Here is a 19,343-nt window from a genome sequence, read left to right as displayed (position 1 = left end):
TCCTTAGTATTTTCAACCTGTGCCAATGGCAGGCAAATAACTTGAAGTGCTTTTGAAAACATACGGGGAAAAAGGACAGAAATTATAACGAAACTGGTCGATGGAACAGAGAAATGTAAAGAATTAATAAATAAGAAAAAATATACTTAATAGCCTACGGTTTCTTGCTCTTCGGGTTGGGCAGCGCCATAGGCGGTGCAACACGTCTTAGGTTAGGCATCCTTCATTCCATGCCGATAAACTACGGTATCGAAGCCGACACCGGCAATTGCTACAGCTTCTACATAGTGGCGACATCATTGCTTTACGTTATTGTTAAGCTGGATGTTCAAGTGCGCTTGGCTGCTAGGGTACGTTAAAATTGAAATACCGTAGCTACTGTTTTGAAACGAATAATTTAACCTCCATGTTAACTATTGCTTAGTGCTTTCGTGTTTAAAAAACAACAACAATATGCGCACGCTTTAAAGTGGTTCTTTAGAACGCAGTGATTTGTTCCCGTGGTCAATTTTCCCCAATTAACGATGGACCTATTTACGCATTATGGCATTACGTAGTGTTTCCGAACTAAGAAGAAGAAGACGACACTTAAATTCAATTAATGCGAAACCAAAACTCAAGTGAAACGAAACTTAAAATAATGTATTCTAATTTCTTTAAGCATAATCAGGAAAAACAAGAGCTTTCCTGTGCGTTTGTTCATAGTTTCCAATGAACGCCGTTCAACTGCATTTATTCCAATACAGAAAACATCAGAATGTTTTGAAAAACAAAGAAACATTCGACCAAGAAAATCTGAACAATTGACATGTTGTAGACAAAAAAGAAAAAAAAGGATATTGGTCGAAAAAAAACTGATATTGACCGTAGAAAATAAAACCTAAAGCATCCGGATCGGGATGGAAATCTGAGAAGTCTAGATTGAAAAATAATAGCAAAGAAAGACTTTAAAACGACGTAGATGAAGGTTTTGGTATGTCTTTTTCCCTCTTTACGGATGGGAAGGTCACGATGCGAAACGATGCGTTCGTCAGTAGATTCATCATCGTCGGGCTTGATCGCTTCGTCCTAGAAGGTTAACAATAAAAAAACAAAAAACAAACACAAAAAAACAACAAACAAACAGCCAATTCTTCAATCCGAAATCGATAAAAGGAAGAAAATGTTCTTCTCGTCCTTAAACAGGAATGCCTTATGCAGTAATAGAAGGCCTTCAACATAAGAGTTTTTGCCTCTTACAAAGGAAACTGTTTTTTTCTCATTGTGCAAACGAATTATAATACAGATCATCAATATCATAAGCAGGTGACGAAAGCCCGAAGACGCTTTTAATTGTACGAGCGACAAGTGGCTTCTTGTGGAATTCCCCAAAAATGTATTAATATTCTTCACGCTGTGCCTTTCATTCGTTCGCCTTCTGATTAAGGTTATAATGCCCTAATAAAAATAACAATCTAATCAAGTCTATACGTTAACAGTCCCACTTCAGTGCAAATACGATTCAATCTTTAAACAGTTCTAGCTATGCTAAATTTTAAGGATTGCCACATTCTGTTCTAGCAATTAAGGAATTTCGGTGGCTACTCAATCTGCAGTTTGAACACTTCTATAAGAGTATTTCGACCGGGCGGCGCTACTAAAAGATAGATCACAAAATCACACATTTTCGGTATTTTCTTTTTCCTATTTTTTTATTATTCAAATAAGGGAGCATTTGAACAGTTACTGGGTGAAACACGGGTAGCCTAAAAGTTTTCATAGAGCAGACGATAAAATGTGTTGCGAATAATGTTTGGAAGAAAACAGATGTGAAATTCTATACGAAGTTTGCAGAACCAATCGACTAAGAGAAACTCAATAACGACTTCTACAGTATCCATTCCCTCCCCAAATAACATTACGTCATTTGTGGATGACGACCAATTAATACACTGCATGATGGCCGTCTAAGCGACACGTGATTACGGCCTCCAGCAAAGAAGGAGAAGAGATCCATCAGACCCGACTAGCTGGGATGTTCGCTAAACACGACTAATACATTTGTGTACATCCCACCACAAAAGTTGAAATAGCCCACGGGGTTCGTATGAAACAGGGAGGGAAGGAAACCAGATCACTTTGACTTATGAAATCAGCTAATGAGGCCGCGTAAAAAAAGAATCTGAGTTGTGTCGATTTCTTTTACCATTCTCATCCAACTGTGCTTGCTGTTGCTGCAGCGCGATCTCACGGTTCCGCTGTTGCTGTAGTCCGTTACCGTTGCGATAGTTTAACAGTTCTCTTATGTGCTGCACGATTAATCCAATGGCCACTGAAAATATAAAAATCCATCATGAATATTGATTTGTATTCCATAATTTATTGTTTTATAATATAATCCATAAATAAGTTTATCGAAAAAAGAGAACCGGCCGTATTTCACGTCATATAATAGAGATCGCAATGCAACCCAAGAAATCGGACTGCCGCAGCCTCATATGCACGTAGAACCGATTTGAGCTGAAACGCATATATTTTCAAATTTATTTTAAGTTCAAACGCAGTAAATATATGAGAAATCGCTGCCCTAATTTGTCATTACGTGTACATCAATAACAAAGAATTCAAGTCGATTTTGAATACTACATAACGACTTCAACAGAACGTCTGAAAACGCAGACGCTCTGATGAGAAAAGAAGATTCAACAATAAAGTGTATTATCGGTCCATTTCAATTACAGCCCCTTCCACGAATTCAGAAATCCAGCAGCGTTATGTCACAAATGAATCACAGATCTCTGAGCTGTCAGAAATGCTTTCGTCTTCCACTTCGTGATGGGAAAGAACGCAAAATATTACTTTGATTTAGTACACCAATCAGAAATTGAGAAAATTAATAAGGCACAATTGAATCGTCTGAGAAAAAGAATCAGACAAAAACAGATACATGTTCTCTTACAAAACAAAGGAAAAGTCAAATGGGTATGATAATCGGAATGAGGATTTAAAACCATCGTATGTGAGGTGTTAAAGGGAACGCATATCAAATGGTAATGACTTGGGTGCCGCCAGTAGTAAACTTAGCATCCCAAATGCCTAACCCCACATTTACAAATCTCCCGAACGAGCTTTACTAGGTCCCTGGGTATATCCCATCTTCAAGACGACATCATAGCAGCACTTTGTAAATAGGATCCCCTACTTCCAGTCAGATTCGCATTGCAGATAACAATGTCTCTTATGTGCTGGACGATTAATCCAATGGCCACTGAAAATAAAAATACAGCCTATAGCATATATATATATATATATGCCCTATAGCAAACTAATGAAGGATGACAGCAAATAATTTTCACTGTTCGAATACTAGAAATGGGAAGCGATATTCTCTAGATGACAGATTTGTGCCACCATTCATGAAATTATTTTTCAAAAGCGTGCTATAGACACTACTTTCTGCATGTCATAATTCTTCACCGAAATATGTTTCTTTATACTACATCTTACTCCAAGAAATTAAACAACTAACTCTGCTACTGTACCAATTAAACTGACCTGTGTTGTCTGCCCCACGTGGAATAATGACATCAGCAAATTTTTTGGTCTAAAAAAAAATTTAATAATTAATTCCAATAAGATCAATCAATTATTACTTTTTACTGTTCTTATTTACACATAGTGAATAAATGTAAAATTATCAAAACTTTTACCGGTAAACAGAATTCCTCAAAAGCGGGTTTAACTAATGTGGTGTATTGAGCCAATACTTGCTCCAGATCCCTTCCACGTTCGCGTATGTCACGAAGGACTATAATAAAGCACATTGATTATGATTTCATATAAAATTTAGCAGTAACAACAAAACCTCTTCTGGATAGACGAGTATCAGCATCTGTATCAACGAATAGCTTCATATGGAAAACTTCTCTTATCTCAGGGAAATAAAAGACCAATATCCCTTCAAACAGTAGTACATCAGCAGGGTAAATTGTTACAAACTCATCCAATTTTCTGAAAATAAGATCTGTTATAAATTGTTTGTTTGTTGTAACATATACATTTTCACACCTTGAGTTGGTTTTGAAGTCGTAAACAGGAATTTTGCAAACTCTCCCATCCAGAATATCTTGGAGTGTCTTCAGAATGAGTGGGTTATCAAATGCATCTACAAATACAAAACAACAAACAATAAATTCAGATAACCATAACACATAATTTATCCTTGAATAAAACTATTTGAGAATTAAATCAAATTCAATGCAAAACAAACCTGGATGATCAAAGTTAAAAAGTCCCTTGGAGGCTTTGATGCTTTCTGCGGGATTTAATTCTCTATAGAAACTGTCCTGACTGATGCAGACAACTTGACGTTGCCTATGGTCTATTTCATCTGGAACAGTAAAAGTAGATCATATGCTTTTTTAAACTGATAATGCAGCCAGCAATTTAAACTAACCTTGTCCAAGTTTCTCCATGATTCTTGAACAAACTGTCGACTAAAAGGTTACAAGAGAAAAAATAAAGTCAGACGAAATTTACCATATAAATATAACCTATACAACATAATACTTTGCCAGATGCTGTTCCACCGGCTACGCCAATTAAAAACGGTGTTTTCGTTCCATAACCATTGAAATTTTTTAAACCATTATAGGAAAATCTTCTATCTGCAGCCATTGCTGACATTAACAGAGTACGCGGAGGGAAAAGAAATTTATGAGGATTTTTGCTCCAAGTTTCTAGGCTAAGACTCACTACCGCATGGCGTATTGAAGCCATTCTGATCGATACCTCCAACGTTGCAGTCTACACATTTTTTGCTGGAAAAAAAACCACATGGGAAAATTCGTATATTTAGAAACACGGAAGAAGATGTTTAACGAGGTTTTTTAACATACGTAACTTTTGTGCAAATGCATTTTTAATTAACACACTATTAAAGACACTTCCACCGTAGCAATGAGGCAACAGCTAACAAACATGTAAATTTTGAATTTGAAATAATAATTTTAAAAAACCGCACTTGGATTGCACGAAATTCTTTCATTAAACATCACAACACTAATTATTGTTCATGTTTCACGTTTGAAAAATCACCTAATAGGCTGATAGACTGCATAAGGGTGCAAGGAGCCCGAACTACTGAATGAGCAGTAGTTTAGCGCCAAATAAAACATCCCACCGTCTTGTTAGATTCAGCTGATGTACTAGTTTTATCCACAGCTAATATTATGTTTACAGTCAGTTAAAACACGTGTAGAAGTTTCATATCGACTATTATGTAGTAGTTTCATATCGACTATTATGTAGTAAAAGAGTTAGCTTTAGGTTTTTCTCGATGTATACAAGTAATATGTGAATGCAAATTACTATATGGATGCCACATTGTAACAAGAACTAGTCGATGTGATGTGACATGATGTCCCAGCCATGTGCAAGGGTGGGGTAGCATGGTAGCAAGACTTAGCGAGTTCATTCAATAGCGGCCAAGTTTATGCATATTTTAACTGCATAAATAAATGGTAACTTATACGTTTCATACCACCCATTAACTGCAAGTAATACTTAACTGAGGATTTGTGCTAAAAAACTTTGAGAAATTTTTTTAGCCACATCACAAATAATATTAACATTTTTTGCCTATAATGTTCTTTCTTCTAAGCCTTTTTTATCTGGGCATCTGAGTATGAAATAGATAAGCGTACACTCATTTTACGCTACGTAAAAAACCAATCCCGTTAGATACAAAGAGGTTCTCAGACGACAATTTGTTTAAATTAGTTGCTCAAATTCTTTTCGTAGAGTCCCTTGGGAATTGTGCTTTAGGTAATTTTTTTTCCACACGAACGAGTAGTTCACATGGTAGGTGCTGCCACCACAGAATTTTATTTTTGCCCATTCTTTTGTTTTTCAATAATTACAAATAATTTAGTAAAAACAAACATAAATGATACATTTAAAAAATTTTGTTGACAACTTGTGCTGAAAGCATTTGCCATGGCCGTGTCTTGTAGTAGTAACCGCGGTAACTGTTTAAAAATGATTTTGTTTTGGGAGTGACGGGCCGTCTTTACCAAAGATGTGATGGTCCATGTGGTTGTTTTCGTTTTTCAACGATGGACGTTACCAAAAGCAGTATAAACTATAAAGTTTCTGAAATAAACCATAACTTATTAAATATACATCTCCTTTTCTACATAAGATTTTCAGACAGTATTGGAAGCGCTTGACGATGAATTGGAAAATGCATCCTTTGTATCCATCGACACGGAATTCACAGGATTAAATTCCACCGAAGGAAGAAGCAATAAACTCTCTTCCTTGGACACACCTTCAGGTTAAAATACATTTATAGAATAATGTGTAATCAGTTCTGTTTTATATTACAATTACAGTTTTCTTCTGTTGATTGTAGTATTAATGTGTTATTTGTATGATTTTGCAGAAAGATACAAGAAGGTTCTAAATAGCTCGCCACAGTTTATCATTATCCAGTTTGGCTTGAGCATATTTAGGTTTGATAATAGTATCTCTAAGTATGTAAATAAAACATATAATTTTTACATATTCCCCAACACTTCAACATTGCCTGGCCTACCGGACACTAAGTTTTTGTCTCAAGCTTCCTCTCTGGGCTTTCTTGCATCTCAGGGGTTTGACTTCAACAAACTCATAAAAGAAGGTATATTTTCAAGAAACATGCCTTTTAATTATAATGCAACATAAAATATAGAAACATAGTAAACTGAACATTATATTCTAAAATTGATTAGGAATCCCCTACCTTAACTTGGTGAATGAAGAAAAACTAAGGGTGATTTTAGAAAAAAAAAGCCAATCATTACATCTTCATTCGGATGCATCTTCTTCTCAATTGTCTGAGATTCCTGCTGATCAAAAAAGATTCCTTAACAATATCACGTAGGTCACTTATTTTTATGTTTCGCAAACATGTTGCATGCGTGAGCTAATACGATTATATATGCTACTCGACTTACGTCTCTTCACGGAAACTTAAAAGTTTGTTTTTGGATTAGTTCGAGGGTTGAAACCTTCTTGCAGAATGAAGAAAATGAAGAAAAGAGGAATGCCGTTCTAGAGCTTCATTGCAATACCATTCAGAATGAACTTATCTTTTCCCATGTAAAATCTAGGTAAAAATTTTTTTATTTAAATGTCGCGCCTACAAATAGGTTTATACAAATACGTCTAATAACTTATGCCGTATGAAAGTTATTTATCGTGTGTGAAATTCCGATATCAGATACCCAAATCTATTGTTTGAGAGTTCCAAAAAAACTTGCAATGGCTGCACAGTCATTGTTAAAAAAACTGGCATTCAAAAATCGAAGACGGAGCCCTCCGAAACAGACAGTTACGTAGCCGAAATGCAAAAAGTGGAAGATAATGTCGGATTTAGTAGGATTATCCGCAAAATCACCGACTCGGTCTGTTTTATACTTTATCAACGAAATATTTTTCTAATTAAATATATATAATTTTTTTTATCTGTAGGGTAAACTTGTTGTTGGACATAACATGTTATTAGATTTGTGTCATATTCTGGGTAAGGAAAAATGTTCATTTTCTGGAATTATTAAATTAATTAACTGGACATTGGAACATGAGGTCAATTTTGTGCGCCGTTACCTGAAGATTATGATGACTTCAAAGGTATGGTTAACACGTTTTTTCCAAGGTAAGGTCAAAGTTTTTCCCAAAAACAATATTTTTCCCTGTAGGTATCGTAAGTTTTTATAGCTAACATAAACCAACGTACATCTAATCAACACTTTCTTAAAAAAAAAACTACTGGAAGTCTGAACGAACAAGTAGGAATGTCGAAACGATTAACCCGGAGTTCATTTTCGTAGATTCATCGACACTAAGGTCATGGCTACAACTAAGCCATTTCGTGATCTTCTGCAAAATTCGGCCCTTGATCGGTTGCTAAACAGTCTACTTGCAGCCCCGTTTCGAAACATTGAAGTCAGTAAGTATTTTCTTTTTAGTTTATTTCAATTGATACTGCCATGTTTTAATAATCTCAAATACTTTGTTTAGTTCCTGCTACCGGTTTCCCTTCCTACACGGACAACTTTAAGAATCATGAAGCTGGTTATGATGCATTTATAACAGGCCGTTGTTTCGTCGCCATGGCCAATTATTTAGGTTGTATAAAAATATGGTCTTCAAAAAGTTTGATAAAAAGAATTTTCTATAAATTTCATTTTTAAATTGTTTTTATCTAACAGAAGACATTAGCTCTAGCCAGTCAAAAACTGCAGCTGTTCATGAATCATTACTCGTCACGCCTTTTTATCAGAAGTACATTTTATTCGAACACTTGATATCTCAATATTCGCCTCCATTTATTACAATTTTCATACATTAATTGTTTTCTTTTATCTAGGATCTTTATGATGATGGTTCCTGATATCCCTTATATGACCATCTCCGGCCCCGATTGTACGGTACCACTAACGTTTAAGTGTGATATACTTACCATTTTATTTCGATTTTGGTAGTGGAACCGTCACGTGAACATGTTTTCCATGTTACTTTTCCAAGTGAATGGAAACTTCAAGATATTTTCCATTTATTTTCAGTTCATGGTATGTAACTAGCGAGCCATTGTTATAGTTTTGCAATCAGCTGTCTAGTTTTGCCTTCTATTTTCTTTTTGTTTATATGTTTAATCTACATTTGTTAGCTTCGCGTTCTTGGAAAACTAGCACATATTGGTGCTCCGTAGCGGAATGTATAGTTAAAACCTTTAGAGTAACCTAAGGCACAAAACTTTTTTCGCACAAAGGAGAAAACATTTTTAGCTGGAAAGAAAGAGATACCCAAGTTTTCTAAAAGCGCCCAATTGGCTACCTGTTCGTTCGAATGTGCGCTTCCTAATTTGTGATTTCGAAGACATTAGTGGAAGTTCAATTGTTGTCTAGTCTTGCAAATTAACGCTTTAGCCACTAGCTTAAAATTACTTTTTGACCATCTTTACTGATTTTCACAGGTACAGTAAGGGTCGACTGGACAGGAGATACTTCAGCGTTTGTGACCTTACACAGGAAAGAAAACAGTCATTTTGTACTAAGTGCCATGGCGGAGAGTAAGCTGCCTGTGGGATGCTCCGTTATTTCGTATCAGGCCTATTTGAATAGGAAATCCCAGATTGCCACGCTGTCTGCTGAAGTTCCAGACTTATCGTCAAGGAAACGGCTGAGTTCTCCTGTGCAGTGCAATACTTCTGATGTTCCGTCTCCTAAGAAAACACGTGAAGATGTTAAAAACATGAAATTGAATAAAGAGCAGTTTGTGGTATCTGCAAACTGGGATTAAAAGATGAAAACACAGCTATTCATTTTCCCTAGTGGATTGTCCCATTATCAACTCCGCTTTCGAAACATGTGGTATTATTAGATTGACGCAAACATAGTTTTTTTTTTAATATTGCTTTGCCTAACGGTTAAAAAGGTATCCACGTTCTCAAAGCTGGTCGTGCTATTTATTCTAAATACCTTGCATTACACCTCACAACCTTGAGGGTTGAAGCGTGAAAGTCCCGCGGTATGAGATGGTTGGCTGTAGCTTTCATCGGAAAATGATAAACTAGCATTTGGCACAGGAATCCAAGGTCTTTAAAAAAAGTCTTATGATCGACTATTACTACCCATCATCGTTCTTTTTAGTTGTTACTCAGTTGTATTGATTATTGTACAAAATTTAAATTTACGTAAATTATGTCTTTGTTGGCGCTAAAAGTGTTCCGGCAAAGGCCAAACGCGTAACCCTGCTCCCCTTACTGCTTTCTACGTGAGTAGCCATTCTCTTTACTGGTTATATATCTTCTATGCAGATTACGAAAAATAAACCTTAGAAGCAAATAGTGAGGTGTAAATCTTTATTGTATTATTGTTGGATTATTATTGTTGGATAGCACAAGCAACAAATAGATCTTTGTCTAGATGATGGGTGCTAGAGAAATATGGCTGGAAAGAAGAAGGACTATGACACAGAGACATCTATCGTTTTTAAATTTTTGTATGCTTTTCTTTACTCATTTACTATTCGAATTTTAGTTAGGCCTGTTTCTCTAGCGAAGGTGAGCTCATTGAAACGTGCTCGATGAGCGATCGAAGCTGAATTTCTGATTACGTCTTAATGTTTAAAATTTCATAAATTTCAAAAACCACAATGTCTGCACTCGTTTCTAGAGCATCCATTTCAGTTTTGGCTGCTGTTGCCGGTACTGTGTTCGTTTCCTATTGTATCTATTTTGATCGTAAGCGACGCTCAGATCCAGAATTCAAGAAAAAACTCCGGGAGAGTAAGTATCGTTTGTAGAACGTTTCTCATAGAACCGGTTATATCATAACTTTTTTTAGAACGCAAACGCCGAACGAATGTCTCAAAAGATGGATCTACAGCTCTTCCAGATCTGAAAGATCATGAGGCTGTCCAGCAATTTTTCCTTCGTGAGGTAATTACATTTTTCCTAGTTAATTTTCAAGAGTACTGGTAACTTGGCTTCTTCTACAAAATTAGGTGCAACTTGGGGAAGAATTATTGGCCCAAGGTGATATTGAGGAGGGAGTGGAACATCTAAGTAATGCAGTTGCCGTTTGTGGTCAGCCCCAACAGTTACTTCAAGTTCTCCAACAAACTCTGCCACCTCAAGTTTTTCGTCTACTTCTTGAGCGTCTGCCAGTAGTTGGACAGGTACTCAACTGCAGGATTTTTAATAACAACTTTTTTTTTTTTTATCCTCATTGATGTGAGCATTGAAAACCATTCATAGATCTATTATTAAAGCATTACTAAGAATTTGAGCCATGGATTTGGATTGAAAGGGGAACAACTATTGTTTCATGTCTATCAGTGAGAACAAAAACTAGCCTGAGAATTATTTTCTTCAATGCTAAAACCTTTTTATTGGTTTTCATTATTATTAGTTCATTCAGAATACCAACTTAGATTGCCAGTTCTTCTCTACTATAAACCTTCAAAGAATAAGGATTATTTATTATTAATTGTTTGTATTTTTTTAGAGGCTGATGGCAAACGCGGCTCAGTCTGGATTAGGAATGGCCGAAGATGATGTTGAATAGACAAATATAATTGGTAGGCTCCTTGTTAAATTGAAGTTCAATTACATTGTCTTGGGTGTTATCTTTTTCAGTAACTACCCATCATCTGTGTAGCAGTTAGTAATCACATTTTGAAATCGAAGGAATAAAAGTGAATAATGTCGAAAACTCGATGGCTCAATAGCTCAATTCAAACATTTACTAAAACACCACCCAAAATCTTCGACACGATTTTTTGAGTATGTTGCTGATGCGAATCAGAGTGCAAAATATTTAATACTTCTTCAAAAGAAAAAAGAAACGTTACTGGGAAATTTATATGCATTTGTTCGTATTGCGATAAGCCGGTAACTTTTTTTTCATACATGCAAGGTTCCACTTCTTGGGACTTAGCAGGCCAGTATTTTTGCATAATATAACAACTGTTCCACTAAATCCCGAAAAGTAAAACTTCAAGTTAAAGTATTTAAAAAATTAATTTTAAGGCATTCTATGGCGCTTATAAAAGTCTAGAATTGTTATTTGACGGCCACAGGTATCTTAGCCGACAGCCACGATTCTTTCCGTTGCGCACAGAAGATATAGTTAACACAGTATTTTTCCCCGTTTTTTGCTTTTTTTCCACGTTTTGGCCAGAAGAATTTCAGATTTTGCTTGCCTTTGAAATTCATCCCTGTCCGGATTGTTGAATTAAAATTTAAATGAAACTTTGGTTGCGTAACTGGATTTAAGGGAGACGAAAATAACCAAAGTAATCTGCAAGTTCTTTTTGAACCAGGTACAAGCTAAAATGGCAATTTTTAGTTGTCAAGCATGTTCAAGGATTTTGGTGCGAAATTTAGCAACTGATCGTTGAAGTGTGTAATGATATCTAGAAGTTGAGCAGTGCTCGCACTAGAGGCGCTTGATCGAAGTGAAAGCTTGTGTTAAAAGCGTTGAATCAAACCTGTGACGACTACCAGTAAATGTTATGTCAATTTTGCCATTTCGTAGCAGTGAAACATTTGCAAAGCATTAAACTGTGATGTATGCAAAACCGCAAATTTTTGATCTTTTAAACGAAAGTTAAAAACAATTTACCGGCTGGTTATCACGTTTGCTAATTAACACAATGCTGCAACAATAGAAACATTTTACCACAACGGTTAAATTTCGTAACGTAGCAAGTCTCGATTTTTTAAAATCATACAACCAAAGGTTACGGAAGAAGGTCAAACTGAAGTCATGATCACGATACAATGGCAATACACGTACATCAATCCAAACATGCGTACGAGATACCAACCGACCGAACCATGTTCGCTCTTGGGGCCAACTGGTTGCATACGGTGAATTAGTAGATTTTTCGCTTCCACTTGCACGCCTTCACGTTTGACCAGCCACCAAGACCGTTAGCTAACGGACACATTCTAATTCTGATCTACTTTTGCTTCTCGTAAAATTTAGTGATGTAACTCTGTCCTTCGGTGGACGGTGCAGTTTAACAGTCGAATCCAAATTGATTGTTTCACTTGTGAAGCTTGTAATGCCACGGTACTAGGAAAAAGAAAAAGTACAACTTCTAAAATCGGTTTTATTCCCCAATTCTTGTCGTTCTCCTCCTTTCCCTACTTTTCCCTCCGATCACTACTACAGAGATTATCTTCGCCTAGAGCGAGGTAAATGAAATCGGTTTCTCTGGAAACATTGTTTTTGCCCCATCCCTTTCTCCTGAAATTCATTAAATAAGACCAAGCCACTATTTGAAATAAGAAAACTAAGAAAATTAAAAATAAAAATAGAACAAATAATTGAATTAAAGCTGTCCCGTACTTAAGGTCTAGCTACACATAAAATGTAGAATTCGACAAAGAGTTTGACTGGCGAATGTTACCTGACGAAAAGGTTGCGTTTCTTGAGCCCCGCCCAAAGAAAGGAAACAACCGGTTCTCTAATGCTATTTTACAAACACGTTCCTTAAGATAACATCAAGCTTTTCCCAGTCGGATTTTTAGTAAACTGAATCCTTTTGGAAACCGGGTCTCCTATAGTGGAAACTGGGTCCTTTTTTGAATGTATCACTCTACCCCAAAATTTTCTCCGTTCAAAACCGAAAACTAATTTTTTTGTCACCCTATTTCGTTTGCAGTCAACGAACAGCACGCATTTTTATTCTCCGAAATGCATCTTCTTAATGTTCATCTTCAGTTCAGGACGACGTAAGTGTGTTTTTTCTCTCTAAAAGTAGCAAAAGTGCCAAGATGACGCAATAGTCCCCTTTTATTTGTCCTGTATTAAGTTTATTTTTAAATCCAATAGTTATGTTTTGGAATGTATTTCACTCCAAATGACGTCCTAGAGAAGTTTCAGGTGAGTCCATCAACGGATTGCAAGTGAATATTCACGAGATTTTTTAAATATGGCCTGTCGACCCAAAACGTTAAAGATGAAAGTGAAGTTTCTAGGAATAAAAAAAAAAAGAAATGTAGAGGTAAGTCAATGGTAAATCAATGGTAAATCAATGGATTGATTCAATTACAGAAGACGTCTTTGGCGGATAAATTCAGATTGTTTCGTTTGATATTTTAGACTTCTGTATGGATGTTGTAATAGCAACGGTAATATTTCGTGCTTCCATCAATCTCGCATCTAAGCCGACCTACCTTTACAGCCAAAGGCTTAGTGATTCTTTAACGAATGATGGATATTGAGGTTGATTCCTGATGAGCACGAATAGTAGAACAGTGAGAAACGTTTCCTTTCTTTTCATACTGCTTTCTCCAAAGTAAATGTACTGGAAAGAGCAAAGCGAAGAAATCGAATTAATGACAAGAAAAAGAAAAAGAAGAAGAAGAAGAAAAAAATCGTCCTTTCGTCCTTTCCAGTGGTTGATAGCGGTTCGTAAGGGTCGGCCTCCTTTCCCTGGCGTCTAAGCTGCCATAACCTGGTGAAATGAGGTTCAGTTTGGTTCCCAATATTCTCGCGTTCAGCACGGAGCAGGTTTCTCTCTCCTGAACACTGTTGTTACACATCTTAGCCGGATTCTTAATATTAAAAGTAAGTAAAATGGCGTTTCACTCTATGCTTGGTGTGTTTCCTTTTGGATTTAGGTCCTTGATACTGACAGTCAATAAAAATTAATTTAAATTATATGTTATGGTCATTATATATACATGTGGTACTACCTCGAGTGAATATTAGTTGTTTACCAGTAACGCATGTTCGATGTGTTATTATAAGAATTAACTATTCCAAAGTTTCCTTTAAATGTGTTCCATTAGACTATACTTTACTTGTTCAAAGAAATTTTCTGTCCTGACTGTAGTAAATCCTGGATAAAGAAAGTTCAAAAATCCCAAATTATTTTGGTTTTTGGTTTGTTTCGCTGTTTGCGAGCAGAGCAACGAAGGAAAATTGATTGTTGAAATATTGCGTGAAGAGTCAGCGACAAACAACTGGTTGTTATACGGCGTGTTTCTTTTTTAATTTTCCTTGTGCATGGATAACAATTCAGCTTCCATTTGAATTGTTTAACAAATGCTGATCTAATTTCCAAACCGGAAAGTTTCAAAGTGGGGCAGTCAACTTAGTGGTTGAAAAATGCCCGTTCATGCCCCGCGGATGAGGGTGCGGTCCCCATCGCTTTAGGGGAAGACATTTCCCTCTGACAATATTTATTTTATTTGATTCAATTGGGATTTATAGGTAATAAACGTCTAATTAGATACAAGTAATTTTTGCCGTCGTTTATCACTTTGATGTGAAACGTACAATAGAATATAGATTTATGTAGTGTTTCAATTCAAAATAATTAATATTATTTATCGAAATCAAATGATTTGGGTTCAAGCTGCCAGCAGTAGAAGCAATTGAACAACAAAGAGTGGAAAAAGACAACACAAAATTTTAAGATAAATTGAATACACGAATAAAAAGCAATGAAAAGTATCAATAGGGATTGAAAATCTCTTAAAAAAGGATCAGGGACAAGTGTTTGTTCTACCTCAATTTTGCAGTTAAAGTTGGCAAAAACAATTGTAATTTGACAAATATCCGGTTAACCATGTTTTCATATAAATCTTCCTTAAACGGCTTTTGGCTAAAGGATGCATATTACTCTTCTTGTATATAAATTAAATTCAAAGTTTATCAACACGCTTGTTACAATTAACGATATAATCCGTACGTAAAAAAAAAATTGTCATTAATAAACAGCATGTGGAACACTGCTGGAAAAATTTGATTTCCTCACTAAGCAAAGCTGTATGCTATGCTTTCAGATACACAGCACGCGTTGATTCTTACAAATCAGAAAGCAAAAATACTGCCACAGTTATTACGACCTATTGTCGATTTAAAAAATATTCAGAGAAAGAAATACCGTTAGATTTTCGACGAAAAAACTGTCGTGCACTCTCGTACACTGTTTCGCTAGAAAAGTCCGCTAAGATCGTTAGGCATTTCCATCTTCCCGTGGTGAAAGGTACACACTTGCTTGGTTGAGCTGTACACTTGACTACTCCTACAACAATACGAAACAGCCGTTTAGGACAGTGTTGCAAACTTTAAAATGTTCGCTCGAGTGCAATTCTCATCTGCCTCTTTTAGTTTCGAATAAAGAAATGTGAGACTGGTTGCATTTCGGACTTAACGTTTTTTTTTCCACAGATGATGAAAGCGAGAAAAAACAATTACTCTAATGCTTTTGAGGATGAATCAAGTCAATCTACCTCAGACGACGATGAGTTAATGGACTCGGAGAGTGAGGTAAACACAGCTCTGAGGGACGACTCTCTGAAAGGAAGAAGTAAGTTAATCAATTTGTTGCACGTAAATAATTAATGTAAGATGTCCTATCAGTCATCGTGACTCAGAACTTCAACTAAATCATTCATACTGTAAAAATATGGCATCGTTTACGGCCGGATTGATATTCTATGCCACAGTTTCACGATGTGGCACTAAAATCGTGAAATTCCAATTTCCCTAGAAACCGCTGTGTTTGAGAAGCTGACGCATATTCCCAGTAAACCTATCCAACCTCAAAGCCAAATATCAGTGACTAAGCATGACATCAGTACTGGTAATATAAGCTCCTCGGTTGAATCGAAACGGAAACGACAAGGAGCTACAGCGAGAGAGCGAAATCTTCGGCGTCTGGAAAGTAATGAAAGGGAGCGACTGCGAATGCATGGCCTGAATGCTGCGTTTGAGGTATTTATTACTACAAAATCTTTACTGTGACCAAATGGTACGCAATGAAGTTTGCTGATGTTGCCCTTCTGCACAGGAGTTAAGAACTGTGATTCCTCACATCCAAGTGGAAAGAAAGCTGTCGAAGATCGAGACATTAACGTTAGCCAAAAATTATATAATGGCTCTTACAAACGTGATTTGCGACATGAGAGGGGACAAAAAGCCTTATAGGTAAAATCTATTTCTGTTCAACGTAGATTATACAAAGAGAACCCTGAGCCATTACGTAGCTTAAAATGTAAAGACTCCCGTGATCGAGGCCGAAACTACCTTTTATTCAATGTAAATTCAATGTCCTATCTATTGCGAAAAAGCGCATTAGACTACTTGCTTCGAAAAAGTGAGAGAATCTGTCACTATTGCACCAGATACGTAGGCCACAGTCGTGGATGTAAGTATTTATTCATTGCTTTTTTTTCTTCGCGGTTCTTTTATTTGCGTGATGTTTAGTACCATAAAAGACACACATGTTATGTCACATAATATAAGCATTAGAGACAGATTATTTAGCACAAGCTGACAAAAGAGCTAGGATCGGGTTAGGACATAGTACAAATAGCATTCAAAACACAGCTAAAGAACAACGATTAAACCGATGGCCAAAGACAATTAAGCCTACGATTGTATTTTGCGAATGCTGTTCATAACTGAAAATGAAACTTACCTCCAGATGGCTTCATTGTAACTGATGCGATCTTTCATATCGCTAGTGCGGGCCAAATTAGTTGAAAAACCTACCATCCAAATAAGATGCTCTGAAAATGTTTTTCTGTTCCCGTTTCCAATAATTTTTGCTAAATTTGTCTAATAGCAACAACAGTGGTTAGCCTACTTCTAATTGAGTTAATCTTTTGATTTTTGGAAGTTTTTGGGACTCAACGTGTTTAAGATATTTGCACTTGGGACAACCCTCTTCCAGGACTTTTGGAATCGTTATCTCTTACGTTTTTGTAAAAAGAATTTGAATCATACGCATGAATTCTCTTCGCCTGCACATGACAATACGGGATTTTGATTATATAACGCACGACACTAGTGTAATTCTCACTGTTTTGCCTTTCCCATTTCCTTACCCGATTGATAGTTGTTTGGCTTGCGTGCTTCCACGCCCGAAGAAACAGTTCTCAATGCGCTTATAGGCCTACACTGCTCTTTTTTTTACAAATTAAATCTATGGTTTTGCTTGACATTGCCTGCTCAAAATATCTGAATTTGGAAATTGGAGTCCCAGAATAATCCTTTTTCGCATTTCATGGTAACATTTAGAAATTTTGAGTTGGCTGTCATGTTAACCGCAATAATTTATTCAAAGGCCGAAATTTGTAAATAAGGTTAAAATTATTCCACTAAGAAAAGTAGACCCTACAGATCAATCGGGAATCAACGAATAGTTGGCTCAACAACAGAAATAAAACCAAAACCCCGGGGTTTGAGGGAATGTAACTCGGATTTCTGTTTAGTTTTTAACTGCAGGATTAATTGTGGGGTTCAACGAAACAAAAATGAGGCTTATAAAAATACTTTCTCTGCATGCGGTTTTGTTAGTTTTCCCTCTTCTCCTTATAATCGAAGTATAGAGTGCACCGGGTCCGACAATGAGGCAATTAGGCATTCATGCACTTTCTGAGATAAAATTTGAATAGGCTGAGAAGAATGACATCTAGTTTAGTGGCAGAGTTGTTCTAAGACATAGGAAACAGCAAGGAGATGCGAACCGTCAAGATGGAAAAACAAAATATACTCTTGTTATATTGGAATGTATAGAACAAGTGACTGACGCGTACCCCCTACTGTTTTGCGAACGCACCTTACTATTTTAAGAGAGAAATTGCGGTTGGCGGCCATGTTTGTATCCCGATACAAACATGGCTTCCAGCCGCAAAAGCTATCTTAAAACACCAAGGTACGTTCGTAAAACATTGGGGGTACGCGTCAGTCACCTGCTCTATAGGTTCTATCTACGCAACTTACACATAAACTTTAAAATCTTATAGATGATGTTAGTGGGAAACATCTATTAGGTCAACCTATTCAGTTGCAACTTGCAGCAAGTTAAAACAAAAAATCAACATTTCTGGCGTGCTTGAAAAATAATTGTATGACTGTTATTATTTTCGTAGATTCATCACCGCAGAGATGGATGATAGCGATTGTGAAGTAGGACAGATTAGTGAAGAACAAGCAAATGCAACGGAGGACTATGAGAAGCAAGATTCCAGCAATGATTCTGATTCCGCTAGAATTTCCACTGCCTAAAATTGTCGAGTTCGATCAACACGAGAAGAATCAAGTGAAAAAGATATGTAATTATATTTGAATGTATCTCAATGAATGAATGGAATAACGAATATGATTTTTAAAATTGAATGTTTTGAAACCCCGTTCGTCCTTATAGTTATAAAAACAGAGGTCTCATGAAGTGGACGATAGGCTTGAGGCACGACTGTCAGTCATTGTCAAAACATCAAGGCAAAAAAATCTTTAACTGATATTAAAAGATAATAATCGAAACTATTAGAATTGGGTCTTGCTCCTAGGGCTCGGCCCCGCGCCGATCGGGTAGCTTTTTGGCGATCGGGTAGGTAATTTTGACTTTCGGTGCGGATCTGACAGATCGCAGATCGTCTATTCTTACCCGTGGGTGAACAGATCCAAACCGGCTCCAAACAAAAAATGGACCCAGATCCTAGAACCAGTTCCTGTACCCAGTTCCACTACCCGGGTCTAAGAGCCAGTTGCCAAACCTGGTTACACCAGTTCTTTACCCGTTTACCCGGACTTTTTACCCGATTTCTAGCCAAAAATATGACCATTGTTCAAACCTAGTTTGGCACTTTTTAATTAAAAAATTTTAAAAAGTAAGAATCAAAATGGCAATGCAAAAATTCAAACTTATCTTTTTTTTTTTGCTTTTTTAAGAATGGCAAATGTAGAGAATAAAGCTACGGCTAATCGACTATGGTACTAGAATTGACAGTCAACGTTGCCATACCCTAAACATATTTCAATTTATAATAAAAAAAATACGTGAAAAGT

The 19,343-nt window shown here is 36.4% G+C and overlaps 4 protein-coding genes and 1 long non-coding RNA gene across 10 annotated transcripts; 3 read left to right on the top strand and 2 right to left on the bottom strand.

The window, feature by feature from the left end:
- Positions 1-712: 712 nt before the first annotated feature.
- LOC116925129 (uridine-cytidine kinase 2-B) lies at positions 713-4,774 on the bottom strand. Of its 4 annotated transcripts, none has more exons than XM_032931755.2 (9): positions 4,549-4,774; positions 4,436-4,475; positions 4,250-4,369; positions 4,048-4,144; positions 3,845-3,990; positions 3,690-3,787; positions 3,535-3,583; positions 2,186-2,311; positions 713-1,068 (listed from the first exon to the last, which is right to left on the bottom strand). In XM_032931755.2, exons 1-9 carry the CDS (start codon positions 4,756-4,758, stop codon positions 1,043-1,045), a joined length of 912 nt encoding a protein of 303 aa, XP_032787646.1. In that variant the 5' UTR covers positions 4,759-4,774; the 3' UTR covers positions 713-1,042. The 4 variants fall into 4 exon arrangements, with proteins under 4 accessions (XP_032787646.1, XP_032787645.1, XP_032787644.1 ...); XM_032931754.2 differs by lacking the exon at positions 713-1,068 and adding an exon at positions 1,388-1,437; XM_032931753.2 differs by lacking the exon at positions 713-1,068 and having other exon boundaries at positions 1,660-2,311.
- A 1,101-nt stretch (positions 4,775-5,875) lies between these two features.
- On the top strand, positions 5,876-9,334 carry LOC116925127 (poly(A)-specific ribonuclease PARN). Its single transcript, XM_032931752.2, has 14 exons — positions 5,876-6,114; positions 6,182-6,316; positions 6,425-6,661; positions 6,753-6,900; positions 7,017-7,133; positions 7,244-7,427; positions 7,495-7,546; positions 7,609-7,678; positions 7,854-7,972; positions 8,044-8,151; positions 8,235-8,307; positions 8,393-8,448; positions 8,508-8,594; positions 8,999-9,334. The coding sequence occupies exons 1-14, from the start codon at positions 6,096-6,098 to the stop codon at positions 9,322-9,324; spliced, it is 1,731 nt and encodes a 576-aa protein (XP_032787643.2). The 5' UTR covers positions 5,876-6,095; the 3' UTR covers positions 9,325-9,334.
- Positions 9,335-10,066: 732 nt separating this feature from the next.
- On the top strand, positions 10,067-11,240 carry LOC116925131 (mitochondrial import receptor subunit TOM20 homolog). The gene is made up of 4 exons (XM_032931759.2): positions 10,067-10,312; positions 10,371-10,465; positions 10,531-10,704; positions 11,034-11,240. The coding sequence occupies exons 1-4, from the start codon at positions 10,180-10,182 to the stop codon at positions 11,091-11,093; spliced, it is 462 nt and encodes a 153-aa protein (XP_032787650.1). The 5' UTR covers positions 10,067-10,179; the 3' UTR covers positions 11,094-11,240.
- A 2,089-nt stretch (positions 11,241-13,329) lies between these two features.
- Positions 13,330-15,718, bottom strand: LOC116925132. Of its 2 annotated transcripts, none has more exons than XR_006651599.1 (4): positions 14,237-15,718; positions 14,130-14,171; positions 13,591-14,069; positions 13,330-13,512 (listed from the first exon to the last, which is right to left on the bottom strand). It is a non-coding gene; the product is annotated as an uncharacterized LOC116925132 (long non-coding RNA). The 2 variants fall into 2 exon arrangements; XR_006651598.1 differs by having other exon boundaries at positions 13,715-14,069; positions 14,237-15,710.
- Positions 13,963-18,665, top strand: LOC123466261 (protein dimmed-like). Of its 2 annotated transcripts, none has more exons than XM_045179390.1 (5): positions 13,963-14,108; positions 15,720-15,858; positions 16,042-16,265; positions 16,342-16,478; positions 17,173-18,149. In XM_045179390.1, exons 2-5 carry the CDS (start codon positions 15,720-15,722, stop codon positions 17,270-17,272), a joined length of 600 nt encoding a protein of 199 aa, XP_045035325.1. In that variant the 5' UTR covers positions 13,963-14,108; the 3' UTR covers positions 17,273-18,149. The 2 variants fall into 2 exon arrangements, with proteins under 2 accessions (XP_045035325.1, XP_045035324.1); XM_045179389.1 differs by lacking the exon at positions 17,173-18,149 and adding an exon at positions 18,428-18,665 and having other exon boundaries at positions 13,967-14,108.
- The last annotated feature ends 678 nt before the right edge of the window (positions 18,666-19,343 follow it).

This window comes from Daphnia magna, linkage group LG9, assembly GCF_020631705.1.
Source record: "Daphnia magna isolate NIES linkage group LG9, ASM2063170v1.1, whole genome shotgun sequence".
Taxonomy (NCBI): domain Eukaryota; kingdom Metazoa; phylum Arthropoda; class Branchiopoda; order Diplostraca; family Daphniidae; genus Daphnia; species Daphnia magna.
Note: the sequence above shows the minus strand (reverse complement) of the source record. Positions and strands in the feature narration are given on the sequence as shown.